We start from the raw sequence: 26,022 nt of genomic DNA, 5'->3' as shown, positions 1-26,022 counted from the left end.
TACATTCTCCAGACATCTCAACCCCTAGAAGATGCGGATGAAGCAAGAAAGCTATATTTTTGTTGAAGAATCAACAAACCCATTCATATATATATGGGTTTTACATGAAAAGCCTATGGACTCAGGGTGGAAGTCAGTGGGCAAAGCCAGCATCATAATTTAAAAGCACACATTGGCCGGATTCATTGCATAAAATCATCATGGCATTTGCTTACTTTGGCTGTACCACACTGTACGAACCTAGCCATCATGGTTTCTAGATGTTTGTTTGTTTGGCCTGTTCCCAGTATTATATACTGCTCAAAAAAATAAAGGGAACACTTAAACAACACAATGTACTGTATTTAATAGTAGGATGTCTTATCTTGTGTTCCCTTTATTTTTTTGAGAAGTATAGTTGGCATTGCCTTAGCGTCAGCCCTGAGCACAGTTATGCAATATCTCATATGCTATTTCATGTGATAAAATAATTTACATTTATTTGATAGATTTTTTTTAAAATCCCCTTTTCATTCAGGAATCCATGACGCTGTCCATACCCCTCCCTCCCTTTTTGCTGCCTAGAAATAATCCTATCAGGTAGGTTGGGAGGAGTGAGGGTTCCGACAGAAGAGAATATTTGTAGCTCGCAGTTGAACTGTGGGGTCCTTGGTGCTCTCTGAACTGAGCGGTTTTCTTGTTAGATGTTTCCTTACCCAACTAGATGACATCATCAGTGCTAGCTGATGACAGAGTGGTACTGGTCTTCTAGGAAGCTGCTGTGATGGAGGCAGGGACCAGAACTAGGACTAAACCACACGGACTTTGAGCGATAACAGGACCACGGACAGATAGTGAACGTGTTAGGATGGTTTGTTAGGATATCTAGCATGTACATTTGCCTAAGTTACAAAGCAAAATTTAGGTTGATTCAATGATCCCTGAAAACTACTGCATTTGTGAAACTACTGCCTACATGATGATTTACTGTGAATGAGAAGGTTGCTGGCAGACACCCATCAGTTGCTCCGGCCTGCTTCTCAGGCCAGCAGAAAAGATGGAACAAACCACAAAAGCTCTTTCTGTGGATCGTTTAACCTACCATGCCAAAGGGTCATTCTAGTTTGTTCCGACCTGATAAGATGAAGTCCAAAGTTGTGGCTTATAACTTGGCTTTCAATGTTAGCTTTTTCTCTTTCTTTCTTTCTTTCTTTCTTTCTTTCTTTCTTTCTTTCTTTCTTTCTTCTTTCTTTCTTTCTTTCTTTCCTTCCTTCCTTCCTTCCTTCCTTCCTTCCTTCCTTCCTTCCTTCCTTCCTTCCTTTTTCTCTTTTCTTTTCTTTTTTTTTGGAAGAATCAAGTCAAGACCTCCTCCATTAAGCCAGTCTTTTGTCTGCTGTCATTGGCTGTTAGGGCCTATAAAAGCATTTCCCAAACTTGAGAAACTTTAAGAAGTTTTGACTTAAAACTTCGACTTCCGGGAGTTAAAATCCATGCATTGTAAAGTTCCCAAGGTTGGGGAAACACTGACCGAGAGCTATAATGTACACGGATGGAAGGACTTACGAATCCACGTGAAGAACCCGCTGGCCACTCCTTGCGCATGCTGCTGCAATGATAGACTCAGGTAAGCCTACAAAAGAGACAAGGTTTCAATTAAATCAGTTATGACGAAACATTGTAAGATCCATGCATTTTAAGATGTGTGGACTCGAAGTCCCAGCATTCCTCAGCCAGCATTCCCAGGCTGGCTAGGGAATTGTGGGAGCTGAATTCCACCTGTCTTAAAATAACCAAAGCTGAGAAACACTGATTTAGAAGATGGACTTAGGGTGTGTTAGGGTTGTACGTTTTCAAGGGCAAAATATGGATGCCAAAATCTAAAAAAAAATATCGATCAATCAATCCATCCATCAATAGCAAATAAATGAAAAAGCAGATCCGCAAGCCTAAAACCTTGCCAGCTTTGTTTTAACAAACTGGGATTCTGATCAACTAAATGGCAGTAAGCTGTTCTTAATCCTTTTACCTGGGAGAGGCTACAACTTCAAATGATTCATACATTAGAATTCAACATCTAGAATATCACCTGAAGCAATAAAAAGCAACATAAGGGATACTGCTAGAGGCAATAAAAGGAAAGTGCTTCATAGTAAAAAAAAAAAAAGAGAGAGAGACAGATTGATCAGAGGCAGATAGACATCAAGTTGCAGAATGTAGTTTGTAACTAGAATTTCAAAGACTACCAGCCTTAATACAAATAAATTACTGGGAGAAAGAGACAGGCAGAAGAGAAGAGCGATAGAACCTAAATAGTAAGAGAGAGGAAGCAGTTATCTAATTCAATGGGTGAGCTCCAAAACTGAGTGAACTATATTTACAAAACTTGCATAAAAATCTATTCAAAAGTATATCTTGGCTATTGAAGAACCTGCTTTGGCTAAGCTAGCCTTCCTCAATATAGCTGGAAGGCAGCAGATTGCAGAAAAATAAAAACACTAGGAATCCAAAACTGTTTTCAGTTGATTATAAATGACTTCCTTGGATTATTTCCAAATGATTCAAGGAAGGAAGTTTGGCATACAATCATTGTGGTTTGTATGCTCTGAATTCTGGTTTAGGACAGTGGTTCTCAACCGGTGGTCCGTGGACCCCTGGGGGGGGGGCACAATGTCATTACAGGAGGTCCGTGAAGGGTAGGAAAAAATGTTATGATTTAAATCTTGAGTTAAGTCTTGGGGGTCTGTGGTCATGGTCCGTGGCCACAAAAGCTATATAAAGGGGGTCCATGGTGAAGAAAAGGTTGAGAACCACTGGTTTAGGATGCTGTGCAAACTCAGCCAAAGGTAGCTATATCAACAAATCACAAGCAAACCACCTATGAGTAAGACCAATGTGCAAACACAGGCACCGAGTCCCCTTCAACTTGAATGAAGACCAAATCTGCTATAAAGTGAAGCATCAACTTAGCATTATTGAGATTTGCAAAAATGCTTGTAGACCCTGTGCCCTTCTTTGAAAGCAAAATGAATGTACGTGTGTGGTTGCAGCTAACAACTTGCGTGTTTGAGTGTCTACTTAACTCACCTCCCAAAAATGACCAAGAGGAATTGGGAGGGTGCTAGAAAGCACCTTTGCAGACTACAAAGGAATCAAGGACAACCTCACCAGTTCATTTTTTTATTTTTTACTATCTTCTTTGCAGATGGATACATCTTCTTGTGAGAATACCAATGAAAACCCTCTGAATGTGCTTACGTTGTCAAAAATATTATTCATCCTCACATTAAAGAAAAGTCTACACAGAAAAGCTTCTGGACAACTTATACTCATTGCTTAATGTTTGGGGAGTCCCAGACATTGCGGTTATTCAGTTGCCTATAGTTCAATCAAATTTGTTATCCAGTGTGATGTGCAAACTGAAAGAAGGGATGGGTGACATGCTCTATTCTCCCCTATTATAACCAGTTTATCACAAAAGCCTGAAAGTGGTTTATAAAGTGGCTGGTGTGTGTTATATTTATTGCAAAAATAAAGATTGCTGCTGAAAATGCCAAAGGAAATCTACTGGACATCTACTGGAGATGTTGTAGGAAAGTTTTAACTCCCAACCAAGCCTGAATAAGCTGCAGGAAATTGCATGTGTGGAACTATCCAAGGTGCTGGAATTCCACCTCCACTAAATGGATTTGTCCTGCAGTACAGCAGGGGTCTCCAACTTTCAGAGCTTTAAGACTTGTGGAACCTCAACTCCCAGAATTCCTCAGCCAGCATATTTTGTGGGTGATTCTGGGAGTTGAAGTCCACAAGTCTTAAAGTGGCCAAAGTTGGAGACCCCTGTTCTACAGCAGGGGTGTCAAACTCAATTTCATTGAGGGCCGCATCAGCATTACGGTTGCCCTCAAGGGGCCGGGTGGGTGTGGCCAGGGTGGGCGTGGCCTACTGGGTGGGCATGGCTAGAGTGCATATGGCCTACTGGGTGGGCATGGCCAGCTCTACATCGTTCACATCAAGGGTGCCTATGGGGGCCTGGGCAGGAGTGGGACAGATCTGAGGGTCTCTGGCAGAAGGAGGGTCTCTAGGCCAGGGCCAAGGCAGTGGGGGCCGTTCCGTCACTGTTTCCAGGATGGCTTTGCGGGCCACATGAAACCACTTCGCGGGCCGGATCTGGCCCCTGGACCTTGTGTTTGACATGTCTGTTCTACAGCATCTTATGGGCACATTGTCAGGGTAGGACTGGTGCCCACTTGTGCTAGAAATCTTCCTTTGCTGAAAAAGATTGCATGCAACGTCCCAGACTCCAGCCCGTGTGTCACTACTGCTGCCCCAGGGAATCCTAAATATTGTTACTTTACAGTACAAGAAGAAACTGCAATGGGCTTTCTGTTGTGAATGTTAACACCAAGAAAAGGTGTGAATGTTACATCCTGGGGCAATGCTATCAAAACAACGCAGAGAGAGTACTGTAACAGCCGCCGAGCACATGGCTTTTGTGCAGATTTAGTCACTGGCTAGAAAACTCTTGAAAATGATCAGTGATAATTCATAATTAGACAAAAGGCCCAATTTAGTATTAAACACTGGAACACAAAATACCGAAGAATTGGCAAAAGATTACACCTCAAAACATTCAAAGCAATTAAAACTAGGCAGAGGGTTAAAAACCAGCTTTTCTGATGCTCCAGTCTCTCTTAATATTTGGCTAGTGCGCCATGATACGTTTTAAAAATTGTATTAGTATTTGGAATTGATTTTTCTTAACATTATACTTACATAAGATAAACATAAAGTACCATCACCACCAATCCTGGCATATCGACCAATAAATAACAGCTTCCTCTGACAGGACTCTGATGACTGGGCGAAGCCCAAACGCTTTCAGCCCAAATCACAAGGAGCTATAAATCACGCTTTATTTTATAGAATATTTCAAAATGGATTCCTGCCTTCTACCTTGAAAGTCATTTCATGTGTTATTTATAACTAGCGAGGATCAGAAAGAGAAAGAAGGAAAAAATTGCATGGAACCAGAAAATTTACAGTGGCTGAGCTTTGGGGTTTTTTTTAATATATAAAACTACTTTTTTAGAGGGGAAACAGGGAGAAGAGACTTTTGTCTGACATACAGTCAGAAGCCATAAACACCTTTCAGGTGGGAACCAAGTATAGGTTATACGTTAAACAACAGCTAAGTAGCACAACAATATCCCAGTTAGGATGGAGAACAGTGAGGTGTACTGTGATGAAAATACATGATCAAATTTGGTCCCAATCCCAAGTCCATGGTATTTCAAAACAACATTGTCTGACTCTGAGATTTATAATGGTACCTCAGTCCCCCTTCTTCATTGGTTCTGGGAAGGGCAATGAGTACCAAAAATGACAAGTACCAAACAAAATTTTCCCATAAGGAATAATGCAAATGAATTTAATGCATTCCCAAACCTAAAACAATGCACCTTTTTTTAAGGAAATATGTAAAAAGATAGGGTTGTATACCATTACATGAGACATGAACTGAAAAATTAATACTTAGATTAAATAAAATATAAACTTCACTTTACCTGTACTAATGAGGGGGGGGGGAGCACAAAAATACAGAAAATGATTAGAGATGCAAAGGTAAGACTGCAAGGGGGTATGACCAGGACAAGGGCTATTGCGTGACTAACACATCACTCTGTTTCAGCTGGAAAGGCTAGTGAGACATGAGGCAACCTAGACCAGGGGTCTTCAAACTTTTGTGGCCATGGACCCCCACAAGGCTTAACTCAAGATTTAAATCAGGAGTCTTCAAACTTGGCAACTTTTAAGACTTGTGGACTTCAACTCCCAGAATTCCTCAGCCAGCGTGCCTGGCTGAGGAATCCTGGGAGTTGAAGTCCACAAGTCAGAAAAGGGCCAGGTTTGAAGACCCCCTGCTCTAACCATCCTACGTCTCACCGAAGACAATAAGATCAGAGTTCCAGGTGAGATTACTTCCTCCGTGGTCCTGCTCTTCTCCTAGTAACAGAGAAATTTAAAAGGGAGATGAGCCTTCCCTTGCATTCCACTTTTTATCCTCTCCATTAAGAATCTCAGTTGGTGGTAACACATGGCTGACCATGACTGGGCTAGAAAGCTAAAGGTATCCATATTGATTAGTGCTTGGACTGGAGACTATCAAGAACCACTAGGGCTGCAGGCTAAATTTGCAAAGTGGGAAACAAATCCCAGAAGGTAATTCTGTATTTTTCGCAAGATAACTGGATGGTTACGTCCATAAAGTCACCAGGAATTCAGCTGGATTCAAGAATGTTTTTAGCTTCCCCTGCTCCATATGAAGGAGTTTGGTCCAGTCTACTAGTTTTCCTCATTCAGGGACACCTAATAAGCTTTATATATGAAGTAAGAGTCCGAACCAAGTTATTTCTGATCTTGGGCTAACATAACCTTTAGACTAGAGCAAGCTTTAAGGTTCACAAGTTTGTTTTTTTAAACTGAAACCTCGATAATCAGATACTGATTAGTTGGCTGATGACAAACGACCATATACTGAAATAAGGAACAGCATCCTATAAACACATATTGAAACTAATTCCTAGCTGAACTGAGTGCTGAACACACAGGCCTTTATAGCAAAAATCAATTTCTGGATCTGCTAATCTCCCTAACCTTCAATCCTGCCATTTTTTTCAGTCTAATTTAGAACAGAGCTACCAAATCTTGCATGCTAGATGTCCACATCTTTCAGCTGTAACTTAGAGCAAGACGATAGCTGTATTGCAAAAGATAGTTTGAATCTTCCACTATGATTTTAATGGAGTGGAATGCTTTAATCTAGATTCCTACAATGAGCAAGTAGTCGGATTCAATGGCACCTTTCAGTTAAGATCTACTAGTAATCCCTAGGTAACTATGTCTAAACTACCACACTAACTTAATGCATTGACTTAAACCTACCTTGCAAACATTCTATAAGAAAAGCATTATAAATACCCAGTTGGATGCAATACATTCCATTAAACCATATATTTTTTCATAATTAAGCCATAATTGGTTATGCTCAAACAACATGGTATGCTAGAGAACATTGTTTTACAACATATAATGGCTGGGTTCACAAAACACAGTATGACAAAACACAGAGACTGTTTCATAGCACTGTGGAAATATAAAAATTGATTTATAAATCAAAATCGTTCTAGTTTGTAATCTATGGTTAATGGCTTAGTGCAATTGTGAGTTTAAATCTACAATCTAGAACAGGGGTCTTCAAACTTGGCTTTTATGACTTGTGGACTTCAACTCCCAGAATTCCTCAGCCAGGAATGCTGGCTGAGGAATTCTGGGAGTCGAAGTCCACAAATCATAAAAGGGCCAGGTATGAAGACCCCTGATCTAGAAGACTGTATGAACCAGCTCTCCATCACAGCCTCAAAAACATAATTATAAACTGGCCTTCATTTAAAAAAAAAGACCATCACCATAAATTGGCACAAATATATTTGGCATACTTTGACCATTGTTTAAGACATACTGAGTATACATACAAACATACATACGTACATAATATATTCAAAATCACAATCATATAGGCTGGGTATGCCAATATACATATATATTGGGCTAAACCACTGTATATATTTCTTATTGCATCTTACTTAAAGCATTAGTCATTATGGTTTATACAAATAAACCCAGCCAATTGAGACTAAAGAAACCATAGTTAAAGAAAACAATGAATGAACCCCATCGCAGTCCCTCATGGTACTTTTACGATGGCAGTAATGTTCATGTATGACAGATCCTACAGATTTCCCATTTTTAATAGTCATGAAGTGAAAATAGATAGGTAAATCAGCACTAAAGGTAAAGGTAAAGGTTCCCCCGCACATGCGTGCTAGTCGTTTCCGACTCTAGGGGCCGGTGCTCATCTCCGTTTCAAAGCCGAAGAGCCAGCGCTTCTCCGAGGACGTCTCCGTGGTCATGTGGCCGGCATGACTAGACGCCAAAGGCGCACAGAACGCTGTTACCTTCCCACCGGAGTGGTCCCTATTTTTCTACTTGCATTTTTACGTGCTTTCGAACTGCTAGGTTGGCAGAAGCTGGGACGAGTAACAGGCGCTCACTCTGCTACGCGGCACTCGGGATTCGACCCGCCAAACTGCCGACCTTCTGATCGACAAGCTCAGCGTCCTAACCCACTGAGCCACCGCGTCCCTAAATCAGCACTAGGCACTTCAGAAATAACCAAGTACATAGAGAAAAGGAGAAAAAGGAATGAATGAGTGGATAGATGGATGGATAAAGGGAACAGTGAACAAAACATCCCAGTTTAACTCATGATTTACTAAAGTTTGAATGAACTGTAATTATCTGCATTCACAAAGCATGTAAATCCAAAATGTTTTTCAGCCGGTTTTAGTCAAGCATACTGCACGACCTCAGGCAGGCGTGGTTTATTCAATAACATTTGGTTCAACAAACCATAGCTTAATGTCTTTGTCAGGCACTCTTAACCCAGAGCTTTTCTATAGCTAGCTACTGATAATAGCATTATTCATCCGGATGAGATGCCTGGGTTCTGTTAATGTCTGCAAAGAACTATATGCTCAGTACTCTACAAAGTAGAGATCCAATTTTTTTAAAAAAAAATGTGCAGACAGATAATTGGAATTGCAAATAATTTATTATTTTATTTTTTAAACAGTTTTATTTCACTTTACTGCATGTTGTGGATTCATTGTAACCTGGCTGAAATCCTGAAAACATTTGTCATCCATATTAACTATGTTAAAACAAAACAAAACAAAAATCAAAAGGAATTTGTATCCGTAGTACTTTCAGACCCAACATGAAAAGTAATTAGAGCAAATGAACTAAATGCAGTTACAGAAAGAAAAGGTGTATTTTCCAGAAACTGACAAGAAAAACGAGGACTCAGAATTGTGTGAGGTTGTTCATGATCTGTCCAACGCATCCATCCGATTTTTCATTAGGACCCAGGAAATACCCAGATTAACTCTATTAGTCCCCTGAGCAAACACAAACCCAAGCCACCCATCCCAAGTTTTCTTCTGCCTAAGATAGCCAGTTTCATATGGTAGTTATGGACCCAGGCTAGAAACCAGAAGACCTTGAGTTCTAGTCTTGCCTTGGGCGCAAAGCCAGTTGGGTGACTTTGAACCAGTCACCTCTAGAAGACGATAACAGAACACTTCCAAAAACATTCTCAAGAAAACTGCAGAGACTACTCCAGGCAGTCACAAGAGGTCAAGACTGACTTGCAGGCAAGGAGAAGCCAGTTTGGTACAGCAGTTAAAGCAGGGGCTCTTCAAACTTGGCCCTTTTATGACTCATGGACTTCAAAACTCCCAGAATTCCTCAGCCAGCATGCCCGGCTGAGGAATTCTGGGAGTTGAAGTCCATGAGTCATAAAAGGGCCAAGTTTGAAGACCCCTGAGTTAAAGAGACCATAAGTTCTAGTCCTGCCATAGACATGAAGCCTACTGAGGAACTTTGGACCGGTCTCTCCATCTCAACTCCAGGAAAGCAATGGAAATGGATGGAGGCCATGGCAAACCACTTCCCTTGTAAAGCCTGTTTAATGTAGTGGTAAATTAACAAATAACCCAGAGACCATGAATTCTAATCCCGCCTTAGACACAAGCCACTTGGGTTGTGTTTTTTCAGCAATGAAAAAAGGCAAGCCATTTCCACTGGAAAGCCAATTTGGTGCTGTGGTTAGAAGGCACCATTATGAAACCAGCTAGGTGACCTTGGGCCAGTCCTTCTCTCTCAACCCTAGAAAGAAGGCAATGGCAAACCACTTCTTGCCCAGAAAACTGCAGGCCCTTGCCAGGAGTTGACACTGAGACAGACAGATTTCATTTAAGCTGTTTCTATCCTTATACAGTTAGAACTGTCCTAATAAGAGTAACATTAGGGAGACAGTTACTAAAGGATTCTCAAATGTGCCTACCATTGTCAGAAACACAAATCAGTGTGGTTCATTGACAGTGGAAGGGTTGGACTAGAATTGAAATCACCCTTTTTCAGCCTGGACCGACCCCATCCCTTGGCTGTGGGGAAAAAAATAGAAGAAAGGGGTGCAATGTAGAACAGTACAAGCACCTCCTAGAGCAAGATCATAAACTGTTAACAATATTATATAATTTATAGTGGAGCAACCTGCCTCCAGAGGTTGTGGGTGCTGCATCACTGGAGGTTTTTAAGAAGAGACAGGACAGCCATTAGTCTGGAATGGTGTAGGGTCTCCTGCTTGAGCAGGGGGCTGGACTAGAAGACCTCAAAGGTCCCTTCCAACTCTGTTGTTCTGTATTACACATACACACACACACTATAGGGCCCAAGACAATTCCTCCTCAGTGCAAGCCAGGCAAGCCAAAAGACTGAACACGCCTGGACTTAAAGAGTAAAGCCAACACATAAATCTATAATAATAATAATAATAATAATAATAATAATAATAATAATAATAATAATAATAATAATAATAATAATAATAATAATAATAATAATAATAATAATAATAATAAACCCAAGAGCCACCAGCACCCGCCCTTTTCTCTCAACGATGCAGCGACCACTCTTAGCCTGGCATCGTCTCCCCTTCCGGCCTGGACTGGCTGGGGACGATGGTAATTGTAGTCCACGCCCTACAAGGGGTTGCACATGATCCAGGAAAAGACCCGGGTTCATTTCCAAAGCTGCTTCCTCTCTCTCTCTCTCTGTCCCCTTGGCGTCCAAAGTCCGGGCCAATCTCGCCCTGGTCCAACCTCGGCAGCATCCCTTTCTCGGCTCGGACACGCTTCCCTACCCCGCCAGCCATTCGCACGTTACATTCACGCGATTCCCTCACCCGTGCCTATGACCACCACGTCAAACTCGGAAGGCAGGCGGTCCGCCATCTTGGGAGGGGAAATTCGCCCGCGGTCACGTGATACCTCGGCCGCTAGCTGGCGGAAGTGAGTCGAGGCGGAGAGGCGGCCGGAATGCTCCTTCGCGGGGCATTGTGGGGAGCGTAGTTCGTCTTCGAACTCGCCGCCTGCAGCGTATTCTGCCTTTATTTTTATTTTTACAAATAACACGGCAGACGTATCCAACACATCTTCCTCCTGTTTTCCTCACAACAACCCTGTGAGGTGGGTTGGACTGGGAGAGGGACTGGCCCAAAGTCATCCCAGCCAGTTTTTTATGGCTAAGGGACGGTTTGAAGTCGCCATCTCATTTTCTAGCCCAGTGCCTTAACCACTAGACTAGACCAAACTAACTCTCGTTTGCCCTGTTTGTGAAATGCCTTTTCTGTCAATCCCAAATGGCAGCATCTAGTCCAGATTTGACAACCTAACAAGACTTGAGCAAGCCTCTAAATCTGATTATGGAGCCACAATTCCAAGGAGCGTAGCTGCTACATAGAGGTGTGCCCATCAACCTGTTCCCTTATCCATCATGCAAACAGCTTCAGAGACTAACCCAGGGGTCTTCAAACTTGGCCCTTTTATGACTTGTAGACTTCAATTCCCAGAATTTCTCAGCCAGGCCTGGCTGAGGAATTCTGGGAATTGAAATCCACAAGTCATAAAAGGGCCAAGTTTGAAGACCCCTGGTCTAACCTGAAGGTCATACATTGTACAAAGCTATAAAATGCTCAGGGTTCTGCCTTAATGTGTGTTTTATAAGTTATAAACTTAAATTTAAAGCAAGCCAATTCTACGATGGCCAAAGAGCCCATATTACTACAATGGTGCAAAGCAAGCTAGCTTGGACAGCCACTTGTCTGAAATGGTTATAGGGTCTCCTGTTTGAGCTGGGGGCTGGACTAGAAGATCTCCAAGAAGACTATTCTGTTCACTTTAATGACCACCGCAAAAGAGATTGTAAAAACAGGTGCGGTAATGGTGATTCCCATTTGATTACCTTGAGCAACTACCATCTTCCTAAAAAATAAAAAAAGGTTTTGAATTTTTGTTGGAACAACCAATATGCAACCAACAAGAAAGATTATTTCAGTAGTCTGCAAGTCCCAGCTTCCAGAGGACCCAGGTGGGCAGAGGCAGTGGAAGAAGAGGGGTCCTTGGTGCTAAGCTGGGTTGTTTTCTGGCAGACGTTTCATTACCCATCTAGGTAACATCATCAGTGCTAGTAATGATGATGTTACCTAGTTTGGGTCATGAAACATCTGCAAGAAAACAACCAGGCACAGAGAGCACCAAGGATCCCTCATTTCAAGTCTGACCTACAAATATTCTCCTTTATTAGAGTAGAAGACTTCCAAATCTTCCAACTCTTTGAGTTTTTCTCTGGATAGAACAACTAACTTTCCTTAAGGTAAAGGTTCCCCCGCACATGCGTGCTAGTCGTTTCCAACTCTAGGGGCCGGTGCTCATCTCCGTTTGAAAGCCGAAGAACTTTCCTTAGATCCTGTTAAATTTATCCATAAAACTACCATCAAGGCAATTTCATTTCATCCTGACAGTCATTCCTCACTGAGCTGGAAAAAAAGCTGTTTTCAGGAGCAGCCGACATGGCCAAATGGACACCCACGTTTCTTTTCTGCAGGATTTGTTTTTCCTGCTTTGCCAGAATATTTGCTTCCCACACCCCCATCACTGGATAAAATCTCACGGAGGAGAAGAATGAGAGAAGGGGAAAAACATAGGTATGAATAACTTTTATAGCTATGGCATGGCCCATTAGAAAAATGTCTTACAGTCTCCCCACCACCACCCCTTTAGCTATTTAATTGCAGTGTCATAGTAACAGAAAAGGAGCATACTCAATTCTGCACGGACGAATAAGCACATTCAATAAAAAAGATTTAACAGAGTCAGTCAAACACTGGATTAAACATTTTCTGCATAACAGACCGCAAAATGACATTCGTTTTACCAATAGATCCTATGCATTGGAAACAAACATAAAGGCTGAGCGTTGTAATTAGACGGCATATTCAAAAACACTGAACAAGCCCCTGTGTGGATTACAATAACCTAAACCTATACAAAAAGGAGCAAGATTACACTGGGGGAGGGGGGAATAGCCCTTTGCATTCATTCAGTTACCTTACAGTTGCTTTCTTTCCTATCTTTATCTTTTATCAATACACGTTTGGATGCATTTGTAATCTAGGGATAGCCTTCGAATAAACAAGTGCAGTTAATTAGTATGTGTGGAGTGATGAACAACGTGCGACAATAAAACATGCAAAATTGGATTTAGGGATCTGTTTAAAAAAAAAACCAACAATTCTTCCCCCTGTAACTTTCAGATGCTTCTCTCTTTAAAAGTAATTTTCCATTATTATATGGCAGTTGCTTTACATAAAATACAGTTTCATGGAGGGAGGGAGGAAATTAGGAAGGATGTTTTTGTAGTGTGTTTCAGTTGATCCACTGATAAATGTTTAGTATCGTTACTATCAAAATAGTAACTTTCAGCCTTAGGAAGCTTCATGACTCAGTCTAATAAGTATTTTTGTCTCCGTCTCATTCAGAAAGAGACAAAGTTATGCAGTAATTCCACAACTAGTGGCATTATTGTCCTGTCGGAAAAGAAGGAGTCAAACTTGCTGTTACATCCTAATCATGGCAAACATAGATTTGCCTATTTTGCCTATTTGACTGTTAAACATAGATTTTACCATATCAACTATGATTTATTCGGAAATAAGAATTGGATTTGGTGAAGCTTAACAATGCCACCTCAGTCAAACTACAAGGTGTAAACCCAGCTATCAAAAACAACAAATATGGGTTTAAAGAGTAATTATAGTAATTAGAATATTTTAGAGTAAGATTGTATGATGTAATACCCTGTATTCGGCTCTGGGAAGTCGGGGGTGTGTGTGTTGGGATGGGAGGGATGGGGAGAGGGGTGAGGTAGATGGGGTATATGTTTTAAAAATGTATTTTAAAACTTTTCAATAAAAAACAAAACAAATATGCTGCACATATTATGGCAGGTTCAATCATGAGTTGAGGATCACACAGTGTACGGAGAGTCCTCGACTTACAACGGTTCGTTTGGTGACTGTTCAAAGTTAGGACAGCACTGAAAAATGTGCCTTATGACCGTTTTTCACATTTACAACCATTTCAGCTTCCCCAGGGTCACGTGATCAAAATCAGGACACTTAGCACCTATTTACGACGGTTGCAGTGTCTGGGGTCACGTGATCCCTTTGTGCGACTTCCTGACGAGTAATGTCAATGGGGAAGTCGGACTCACTTTAACTACCATGTCATTAATTTAACGACTGCAGCGATTGACTTTGCAACGGTGGCAAAAAAAAAAGCTCGTAAAATGGGTAGTGAAATGTTTGCAAGAAAACAACCAAGTTCAGAGACAGCATCAAGGACTCCACAGTTCAACACCAAGTTACAGATATTCTCTTCTATTGGAAACACAAACACCTAACAGCCTGAACCATGACTTACCACGATTAGATGCAGGTAGTCCTCAACTTACGACCAAAACTGAGCCCAAAGTTTCTGTTGTTAAGTGAGACCTTGGTGAAGCGAATTTTGCCCCATTTTATGACTTTTCTTGCCACCGTTGCTAAGTGAATCACTTCAGTTGGTGAGTAACCCAGTTGTTAAGTGAATCCGATTTCCCCACTGGCTTGTCGGAAGGTTGCAAAAGAGAATCACGTGACCTCGGGACACAGCAAATGTCATAAATATGAAGCAGTTGCCAAGCTCCTGGACTTCGGTCGTGTGATTGTGGGGATGCTGCAAAGGTTGTAAGTGTGAAAAATGGTCGCAAATCACATTATCCAATGCTGTTGTAACTTTGAACAATCCCTCAATGAACCGTTGTTAAGTCGAGGTCTCCTTGTACAGTGTGTGAGTCGGGACTAGATTCGTAAACAAACAACCCAGAATTAAATCAACTACATTACAACTTAGCATGGACCGGGAATTAGCTGTTGTGTGATTTGAAAGGAGCCTAGGAAATTGTGAAAGCTGTTAAGGTCCTTTCCCCCTTCTTCATAAACTGATAGCAAACTGGGCCGTACTGTGTCCTCCCGGTCACCTTATACACACATTACTATTCTGTGCCATCTTTTCAGCACCCAGTCGGTGTGTTTTTTAATGACATTTCTTTCAGAAACGGCAAGGAAGGAAGCCACGGATAGCAAATGGAATTGCCTGAGAAATGCGACGTTCTTTAGTGAGGATGGAAAAGCTGAGCTGTAAATCACGATTTCTGAACGAGGATAATTCACCAACCTTGATTTATAAGTGCAAGTGTTATTGCTCTATTAATAAGTATCACTCTGCTATGTTATTGCCTCTGCACCAACAGATTGAAATATTTAGAAGGGTCCAAATTGGCTGTACTGTACAGACGGGAACTGGAAAATTTCTCCTGATTTGGGTGGTTGTTTTTTTTCCTTTGAACCAAGAGAATTTGCTTTGTAGTTTCTTTCAAAAGAGAAGATAATTTTGGCAAAATATTTAAAGCTAAAGTGTAGTATTTTAATTTACGATGCCATGTGGAGGCTAAGGGGCATTTCTGCAGATTCTTCCCCCCTGCTAATCTATTACACATATATGACCATTGCATTACACATAAAAAACAGCATTATCATCCCAACTTTTTTTTAATCATTTTCTCTAGATAGTTAAGCAAAGTCAGTGGGGGGAAGCTGGATTTGCTTAATGGCTGTTTGTTTCATTTAACAACCTTTGCAAAAAAAAAGTTAATAAAATTGGGTGAAGCTCACTTAAACATTGCCTCACTTAGCCACAGAAATCCTGGTCCCAGCTGTGGTTGTGAATTAAGGACTATCTGTATTTTAGCCAAGAATCTGCATCCGGTAAGAATTTTTCTAAGTGTGTATTTTAAACTGTGGGACGATAGAGTCTATTCTTGGGACATCACAAACTGCATTTATTTATTTATTTATTTATTTATTTATTTATTTATTTATTTATTTATTTATTCGTTTTATATACCACCCTTCTCCCGGAGGACTCAGGGCGGTGTACAGAGCAAAGTAAGTATACAATAAACCAACAATAAAACAAATAAAACCCCAGATCTACAAATAAAACCCCAAATCTATCAGGCCAGGCCGGCTTGCTGGAATAGATATTGTTTGCAAATTGTCAGGGAGGCAATAAAACATTAATTATTTTTCACTTAGACAGAAAATTGTCATTTCGAGAAAGGTGGAAGCAAAGGATCTCATCTTTTTTAAAAAAATTATGAAATAGTTTAAAAGCTCCATCAGAAAATACATACCACGAAAAAGATTTGAAGGAGATCCATAGAGGCAAGTGAAATGAGGTTTCACTATTTTTAACTGCATAAGAGAAACCATAAACATAAAGCTGTAAAGACATGCAAAGAAGTCTTTCTTGAACCACAGCTAATGGTTTTGTACAGATATACCCAGCTGAAAATGCTGATCTATCACGCAGGCAGAATATGAATAGCACATCTGACCTGCTTCTCTGCAAAATGTTGGTTGCCTTCCCCCAGCTTGCTTAACCGTAGTTTGCTTGCTTGACATCTATGGAGATTCTCAGTCTTTCTGTTCATGGTTGTCCCAAAGGTGCTTTTTCAAAAGGCAACTGGCCTTTGTTTTTCCTTGAAGACGTTTCGCTTCTCATCCAAGAAGCTTCTTCAGTTCTTCTTCAGAATTGAAGAAGCTTCTTGGATGAGAAGCGAAACATTTTCAAGGAAAAACGAAGTTCAGTTGCCTTTTGGAAAAAGCACTTTGGGGGCTTGCTTGCTTGCTCATTCATTCATTCATTCATTCATTCCTCACATGTATTTAGCCACCTATCTCACGAGCATGACTCTGGGCAGTGTACAATACAAGTAGTCCTCTACTTATGAACACAACTAAGCCCAAAATTTCTATTGCTAAGTGAGACAATTGTTAAGTGAGTTTTGTCCCATTTTACGAACTTTCCTCCTACAGTTGTTAAGTGAACCACTGCAATTGTTAAGTTAGAAGCCGGTTGTTAAGTGAATCTGGCTTCCCCATTGACTTTGCTCATCAGAAAGTCACAAATGGTCATTACATGTCCCTGCAATTCTCATATGTGCTAAGCACCTGGATTTTAATCATGTAACCATGAAGATGCTGTGATGGTCATAAGTGTGAGCTTAAGTTGTAAGTGCCGTTGTAACTTTTAACAATCTCTAAAGAAACGGTTGTAAGGTGAGGACTACTTATATTTCATGTTTTTCAACCATTTCTATGGCATGATGACTTGTAAGAAAACCTCACAATTCAACAGGATTTATAATTCTATATTCACTTGCCTGGGAGTAAAATCCACTGAAATGAATAGGATTTGCTTTGAAAAAACAAACATCCATAGGCTTGCAGCCTGAACAAATGCGATTGTCACAGGAGCCACTTTGAGACCTCTGTGTGCATTCAAAACCAGGTCTAAACCACACACAGAAATCAAGTCAGAAAATTTTATTTTGTGGGGGGGAGCAAAACCCTGTTCCTTCCCTTTTCTTTCCAAAACAGGTTTAAAGATGACAGCTGCATGTTGAAAAGTTTAGGAACTTAAGAATGCAGGTAAACGCTTTGAGCACGATGGCATGAGAGAAAGATTAAAATGACATTGGGATTCTTTTCTTTTTTAAGGCTTACCAAAAATAATAATTATGATGATTAACTTGATGACATTGTCAATTATAATCACCTCCCAATAATACACTCCCTTTGCTTTGGCACAAATTAAGATTTTCCTTTTTAAAAAGGGGGTTGTGTTTGCATTAAGCATTTGCCTTCCACTTTTTTTTTCTTTTTCTTTTTAGGAAAAGGTGCTGTCTTTGCAGTGCTGCAAAGTTTAAACTATTCCCTTCAGTCTACAAGCACCCACAAGCATGTTTATCCAGAAAAACAGACTTACCATTAAAGGAGTTTGCTGCTGAGCGAACAGCCATATATATTGGTATTCCCTTTATATTAAAGATGTTTAATTAAAAGTGTTTGGCCATTAGTCTGTATTTACATGGCTGCAACCTGAGACCCTATGATTGCCATTTGTAACTTTCCCAAGCCGGTTTCCAACAAAGTGAATGGGAGGGGGGGTAGATTCGCTTAATGACTTGTGATTCACTTAATAGCTTGCAGTGATTTCTTTAACAATCCTGGCAAAAAAGGAGGTAAAGTTGAGTGTGATTTGCTTAACAACCACCTGGCTTAGCAATGAAAATTCTGCTCTGAAATGTGGTTTTAAATGGAGGACTTCCTGTAAAACAGGGAGTCCTCAACTTACAACCACAACTGAGTCCAAAATTTCTGTGAGACGCTTGTTAAATGAGCTTTACCCCATTTTATGACCTTTATTGCTTCTGTTGTTAACTGAATCACTGCAGTTGACAAGTTAGTAACCCGGTTGTTAAGTGAATCTGGTTTCCCCATTGTCTGTGCTTGTCAGAAGGTCACAAAAGGGGATCACGTGACACTGCAACCGTTGTAAATATGAACCAGTTGCCAAGCATCTGAATTTTGATCACCTGATCATAGGGATGCTACAAAGGTCGTAACTGTGAAAAACGGTCATAAGTCATTTTTTCCCGTGCTGTTGTAACTTTGAACGGTCGCTAAATGAACTGTTGTAAGTCGAGGACAACCTGAACTGTGTTCTTACCACTGACACAGACGTGGAAAACTAGAATGATCCTAAAGTAAGCTTTGGAACAGCTACAATTTCCCATTTACCTCCTTCTATGGGTACGTACCTGAAACTGGGACACAGGATGAGCGATGGAAGCTAAACCATTTCACCAACTTGCTCAGGGTGGCTTCAGAGACAACACTCAGTTTATAAACTAAAAAAAAACAATAATCAGGAAAGGCTTTTGTAAACAGTCACCTCCAAAGTCCTTCCTTAACCAGTGTAAAGAGCCACCTTCTGGTCCATTCGCAAGAAAGCCGTTAGAAAGAAATGAGGGAGATATTTTCCATCATGCACTGAGGCAAAAATTGGCTCTAAATTGAAACTGTTCAGCTGCCGAAGTTCTTGGATCGCTTTGCCTTTCATTTTTTTTATTTTAATTCCATTTATATCCCACCCTTCTCCGAAGACTCAGGGCGGCTTACAAGCTTAGCAGTAGCCTTCATTCTATGTATATGCCTGCTTATTAGGGCTTTCACACACACCCCAAGCGGCATTATTACAAAGTCAGCTTAATTGCCCCCAACAATCTGGGTCCTCATCTCAGCCCGTCTGTTTATTCCATTTTTAAGACCAGGCCAAGGAAGGTGTCTATGAGTGCTCTGTAAGTACTTACAAATCTACCTTGAGAAGACAGTAAATAAAAAGTATGACCAAATTAAAAGAGATCTATAAAGCAACCTGACTAGAATCCAGGGGGCGGGCGGGGGTGAAACACAAAACGAGTGATCTATATCTAGGTTATAAGGTAGTATCTAAAATTAAGCAAAACACCATAACATCTTAGAATTGCAAAAAGATATGATGGTATCTAAGGTTTACATAGAGTGTGATAACATGTAAAATTACCAAACAAAATGAAAATATCTAAAATTACATATATCAAAAGAAGCAGGAACTTGCCCCATCACAAAGGAAGGTTCCATGAAAAACACACTTGGCTGAATTCCTTTCAAGTTCCAAATAGCCTGATACCAACCATGATGGGACTACTACTACTACTACTACTACTACTACTACTACTACTACTACAGCCCTCTCTAAGTGGTTTACAGAGTCAGTGTATTGCCCCCAACAATCTGGGTCCTCATTTAACTGACTTTGGAAAAATGCCAGGGAGGCTGAGTCAACCTTGAACCGTGAGAATCGAACTGGTGACAGCCGGCAGAGTTAGCCTGCAATACTTCATTCTTACCACTGTGCCACCACGACTCTTCTATTGTATGCTGAGGGCTACCTGTATTTGACAGTAGAAGTGGTGTAGCCTGGGTACATTGTCTGAACAGGCAAATATGGTTTGAGTTTAGCTTGAGAATACAACTGTGGTTTATTTTAAAAAATCAAGGTTAAACAAATCATGGATTAACAGGTGAGCATATTTAGCCAACAGACTGCTTCTTTTATCAGAAGCATTAGAGAATTGGCTGAGTTTGAACTAAAAATCAGTTGTTAATATGTGTAAATTCATTCAAGTCTTGTGAACTTTACGCAAGAAATCATGGTTTAGTGCAACAGGGGAATCAAACTGGAAGATTTTATGATGAAACTTCCTACTTCATGCTCTTCACGGTATTTTGTTTTATAATTCCAGGGGTTCTCATTAGTTTGCAACAATGATTGCTGCCTAAATGAACACAGGGAGTAAATGAATGCAGACAGCACGTGCTACACCCTGTTTGTCTTGCTCAGTGTTGTCCGCTGTGGCAGAATGCTGACCAAACAATTCCTCCTTGCAACAAATGTCAGGGAACTGCACACAGCTCCGGGCAGTGAGTTTTGTGGAGCCTCTGAAATGGAAAGCCGCAATTGCTTTCTCATTTCACTAGGTGGCAGAACTTTGGGATCAGGGTTTGTGGCTTGTCCTTGTTTTGAAGTCTGGCAAAAGACAGTAACAACCAGAGGGAAAGTGCTTGGAGCACGTGACAATTGCACCAAGACTACTATAGGCTCAAAACTTTGACACTAACGGTTGAGGAAGATGGTAGAACTTGTAAACATGGTTAAATTGACTTCCTCAATTTCAGAAAACATAAGAGCTACATTTCTGACTGACTGGGAATGCCTTATAGATATTTTGCATGGAATGGAGAAAAAAATGCACTTACAATTTTGTGGTGGTGGTGGTGGGTTTAGAAAAAAATTGATAAAAGAAAAAAGTTTTTTTTTTCCTTTTTGTAATCGTAGAGTAAGGGATAATTTTGGAACTGAGCTTGTTTGCTGCAAAGGAAATCAGATGCTTCTGTTTTTTTTATTCTTTCTTTCCGCAGCTTTGCTTTCTTATTCTTCTGATAGTATATGGAACTTAATCGAGCCCAAAATTTCCACTGCTAAGAGAGACCTGGCTTCCCCATTGACTTTGCTTGTCAGAGAGTTGCAAAAGGGGAATCACATGATCCCGGGACAAGGCAACCGTCATAAATACATGCCAGTTGCCAAGCGTCTGAATTTTGATCAGATGACCATGCAGTAGTTGTAAGTGTGAAACATGGTCACAAGTCACATTTTTCAGGGCTGTTCTAACCTGAAATGGTTACTAAACAAATGGTTCTAAATTGAGGACTACCTGTATGTTACTGTTTCCTGGGGTGTGTAAAACTAGTCACTGGCTTAGGGGTGATGTGTGAATCCTTCGCTTGTTCAGGTTGATATGGGAATAAAACATGGGCTTAGATCCTATCAGTTGATCAGAGTCTTTTGCAAGATTGCAGGTGATGTTGGCCTTCAGAAGGTGGAATGTCAATCAGCGTTTCTTACCTGTTTTGCATGCAAATCCTATTTTCTCTGGCTTTCCCCCACCTCCAACTTGTGCCTCTTCAGCAGAGCTGCCAATCACAGGAACAAAGAAGCCATACCTAATACTTAATAAGGAATATCGCATCTTTGAGACATTAGAAACAGATGTCACTTTGTTTCTTCGCTGCTGATGTATGTAGCAGAAATGACACTCTAATTAATTTAATGCAGTATAAAAGTACTGATTATTTATCATGGCTGACAATAAAATTAAGAAAACATTCAATTACAATCAGGAGTAATTCATTATTTATTGATTTTGCCTTATGCACATATTAATACAATGCATTTAATTACAGGAAAGGATATCGTCGCTCTGTTGAAAGTCAAGCCTCTGAAATCCATTTAATTAGGCTTGTGTGTTTTCATACCGTGTTTCTGCAGAGAGCTTTTATATATTAGCTATGCTATTAGGTGATCCACCGTAGGTACAAACTGTCTAATTCAATGGGTGCGTGTCCATGATACGCGGCTTCGGTGTGATTAACGCGACATTTTAAACTGAAGTCTGGTGTTTCTTTAAGGTTAGAGCCAGAGCTGTGATCCTTTCCAGGTAGCCCAAAGCAGAATTACAACCACCATTGAGGCCAAAAATTCTGTTTCTAAGCAAAACATTGCTTAAGTGAATTTTGCCCCATTTTAAAACCTTTCTTGCCACAGCCATTAAGCGAATCACTGCAGTTGTTCAGTTAGTTGCAAGACTGTTAAGTGAGTCTTTGCTTCCCCATTGTCCTTGCTTGTCAGAAGGTCACAAAAGGGGATCACATGACCCCGGGACACTACAACTGTCATAAATACGAGTCAGTTGCCAAGCTTCTGAATTTTGATCACAGGGCCTCGGGGAGGCTGCAACATTATAAGGGTGAAAAATGATCATGTCACATTTTTTTTCAGTGGCGTTGTACCTCTGCATGGTCAATAAATGAACTGCTGTAAGCTGAGGACTACCGGTAACTAATTCCATTGTCCGATTCCAGTTCACACTCTGGACATGATAGCTGGAGATTCTGAACATCTTGAAAGCTGAGACGCAAAAGGGTTAGGTGCTCAGGTGACCTGTTCACCTGCTGATTTGGCAAACTGCCACTTGTGGGCACCTCCATTGAACAAGGAAACGTTCATTTCCTACTCCTTCAAATATTTATTATTGGAAACTGGGATGAGTTTTCTAGCTTTGGAATTCTAGTTCTCTCTCTGCACAGACCCAGTTCTCATGGTGCACTGAACGGTAGGTAATATGATTGTCTTGGTTGTGTTATAAGCCGTGATTCAGAGTCTGACTCTGACTTGGAATCTGACCATGTTGCTCCAGCTGGCCATGGGCTTCAGGGTGGTCAACCTCAGGAATGAGGAAGCCAGCATTCAACGGTGGCTGATCGCCACAAGATACAACTGGAGCAGGCTCAGCTCCCAAGTCCGAGGTTTAGACCAGGGGTCTTCAAACATGGCCCTTTTTTGACTTGTGGACATCAACTCCCAGAATTCCTCAGCCAGGCACTGTCTAAAATTGAAGCAAATCTGTTAGATTGGAATACTTTCTTTGTGTGTTTATCAACAACCTTGAAAAGAACAAGTTGGGTTTAGAGAAAAGAACAAGTTGTGTGAACCCCCGGCTGTTCCAGTTTGTAATTGTAAACTGCTACATCATATGGTGACGTGAGTTCAGCTGATAGTGACTTTGTGAATCAACATTTTGTATGGTATTATGTTTTACTGAATTTACTCAGTTATGCGATACATAGAACCAAAATATAGGTAGTCCTTGACTTATGACCATACACCCAGTGGCCTTATAATTTGAACAGTCACTAAATGAACTGCATAAGTTGAGGACTACATGTAGGGAACCACACTGTTCTAAAATAGGAGAAATAAGTTACTAAGGCTTGTCCTCGTGAAATGGATGGCAATACACTTTCCCAAATTTTAAAAGAACCCACACATTTTGCAATGTCACAAATTAAGTTTTTCCTCTGCCTCTTTTGTCCGGCACTTCTCCAACTGCTGTGAAACAACAGAATCCACCCCCACCCTGCCCCCCTTGTTTATTTTCTCCCATTTTATCTTTGCCTCGTATCTGTCCATCAGCTTTGATATGTAATGAGAATGCCCTGATATTTTCCCTGCTTACCGAGACCAAGCAGCAGGGTTAAGAAGTTAGTTTTCTAAAGCTCAAACTGATAAATATTTTAGTCTTAGAATTTCTTGCCGAAACCAAAAGGGAATTGCGTGATGGATATACATATGTGTGTAATTTCTGAATTCAGGCTTGCATGCTGTTTCCAAAGAAGCTTAATGAAGTAACAGGAAAACCAGTTGGAAAGGGACCTTGGAGGTCTTCTAGTCCAACCCCCTGCTCGAGCATTGACTAATAGTTCTCAACTGTCTGGAAATTTCTTTTTAATTCTAGCTGGGATCTCTCTTTAACGATCTTCCACACGTTATTTCTTGTCCTGCCCCTCTCCTGCAATGTGCAGTGTGAACCTGGACGCTCGTATCTTGTTTTTCTTTGAAAGAACTGGATTATTATTATGAATTGTGACTAAGCAAAACATAGATTAAAGCAGGGGTAGGCAACCTCGGCTCTTTTATGACTCATGGATTTCAACTCCCAGAATTCCTGAGTCAGCTATGCCTACCCCTGGATTAAAGCAAGTGTGGTCTTCAACTCCCAGACTTCTGAAACACCTTAAAAGTTCCAGAAAGATTGGAAAGATACTTCTGAGATGGAGGGAAGTAACCCTTTCCAAAAGTAATAATTTCCAGCAAGTTGGTCAAATCTTTAATGTTAGTTATGGCTCATAGATACCATGGGACGCCTCCTTCACACTAATACTTTCTCATTTTCTTATACCAAGTTATTATTGCTTCATATTTGATATCTGATCAACAGTTGTACACTTGGTTTTTTCCCCCCTGAAAATGGTGTTGGGCCGTAAACGATCATTTTTAAAAGTTGAAGCCTTGTGGATTCATAGGTGACCCCTGCAGTTGACACTGGCGGTCCTGTACCTAGCTTCGTGTTCAAACTCAATTTCTTCTAAATTCTTTAGTTATTGAATGGTTAGGAGGACGTTTTTCGGAGAATATGGGTGTTGGAAGGGAACACCACTACAAAACTAGGGTTAGCCTGTGCAACTAAATGGTGGGTTAATTAAGGGGGGAAAACAGGTAAAACCTCGGCTTACAATCATTTGTTTAGTGACCATTTGAAGTGACAATGTCACTGAAAAAAGAGACGTATCACTGTCTTTCATGTATGACCATTGCAGCCTCCCCAGGGTCACATGATCAAAATTCAGATGCTTGGCAACTCACTCATATTTATGACGGTCGCAGTGTCCCGGGGTCACGTGATCCCCCTTTGCGACCTTCTAACAAGCAAAGACAATGGGGGAAGCCAAATTCACTTAACAACAGTGTTCCTAACGTAACAGCTACAGTGATCCATTTACCAACCGTGACAAGAAAGGTCATAAAATGGGGCAAAACTCACTTAACATATATCTCGCTTAGCAACAGAAACTTTGGGCTGAGTTGTGACTGTAAGAAGAGAACTACCTGTAACAAACTTTTAGGGACCATTTTAATAGATGCTTAATTGAACTGCTTGGTTTTTTACTAGTTGCTGCTTTAAGTTGTAACCGTCTCTCAATGTTGATTTCTCTTTGATGTCTTATTATTGTGAGGGATGTTGTCAGATTGATCTCTCTAAGCCAGTTCTTCCAGAAAAGGAATATTCTGTCTAGATTTGTAAACCAGGCTTACTCCTGAATTAGTCCACAAATTCACTTTTTGGGTTCGCAGCGGTGCACTGAGTGATCCTGAAGGCTAAATTCACTTAATGTGTTACATTAAAGTGTAACTGGCTAGTTCAGAGTATTTTTTGCAAACCCCGTCAACTTTTTATACAGTATATAAAAAAAAATCGACATACATTCAAGCCATTTATTTTTTCAACAGCCATGAGGATTCAGTTTCCAGATTCCTGAGAGAAAATCAAGGCCTGGACCACCCAAAATTATAATTGAGAGAATTAGCCCCCATTTTTTTTTTACATCCTGTCCATTTTTAAGGTCAGAATCTTTAACTAAACAGCTAGACCCCTGCAAAGATCTTCAGAAAGGAAATATAAAGACTAATTTATAAGGTTTGGCACTGTTGTTGTTTTCCTTCATTCTCTTTCAAGGAATTTTGTTTCCCTCCCCCCCCCCACTATCAAATTCCTTGCTCTGGAATGTCCCGTCCCCCCCCCCCGATTTTAATGTCTTCCATAAGCTAAATAGATTTCTAAATAAGGATGAGTTTTTGCAAGGCCAACGGAAGCCTTGAACATCAATTCCTCTTCGTGTCAAGAGTGGCATGAAGCAATATAAAATCATAAAGGCTGTAGCAAAAGCAGTAGCCTTGAGAAGCAACTACCCGTGGAAAGAGAACTGCGCTTCTCCTGCTTAGGAAATGCTCAAGGTTTGTAAATTAATTCCAGGTGATGGCCCAGCTCACCTGTTCATAGAGCAGCGCTCCCCAACCTTTTGGGCAGGGACCAGCTCCATGGAGAAAGGTTTTTCCATGGACCGGAGGGGGTATGTTT

General features: G+C 40.7%; 1 protein-coding gene across 1 annotated transcript in view; it reads right to left on the bottom strand.

Annotated features, from left to right (window-relative positions):
* The window catches only part of CHM (CHM Rab escort protein), a 58,441-nt gene extending 47,541 nt beyond the window's left edge, over window positions 1-10,900 (bottom strand). The window contains exons 1-2 of the mRNA XM_081336567.1: window positions 10,841-10,900; window positions 1,543-1,609 (exon numbers count right to left, since the gene is read on the bottom strand). Coding sequence (XP_081192693.1) covers window positions 1,543-1,609; window positions 10,841-10,889 — 116 coding nt within the window. The 5' untranslated portion in view covers window positions 10,890-10,900. The remainder of the gene's footprint in view (window positions 1-1,542; window positions 1,610-10,840) is intronic.
* Window positions 10,901-26,022: the final 15,122 nt, after the last annotated feature.

Source organism: Vipera berus (genome assembly GCF_964194415.1).
Source record: "Vipera berus genome assembly, chromosome: 11".
Taxonomy (NCBI): Eukaryota; Metazoa; Chordata; class Lepidosauria; order Squamata; family Viperidae; genus Vipera; species Vipera berus.
This window is presented reverse-complemented; position numbering and strand designations above follow the sequence as displayed.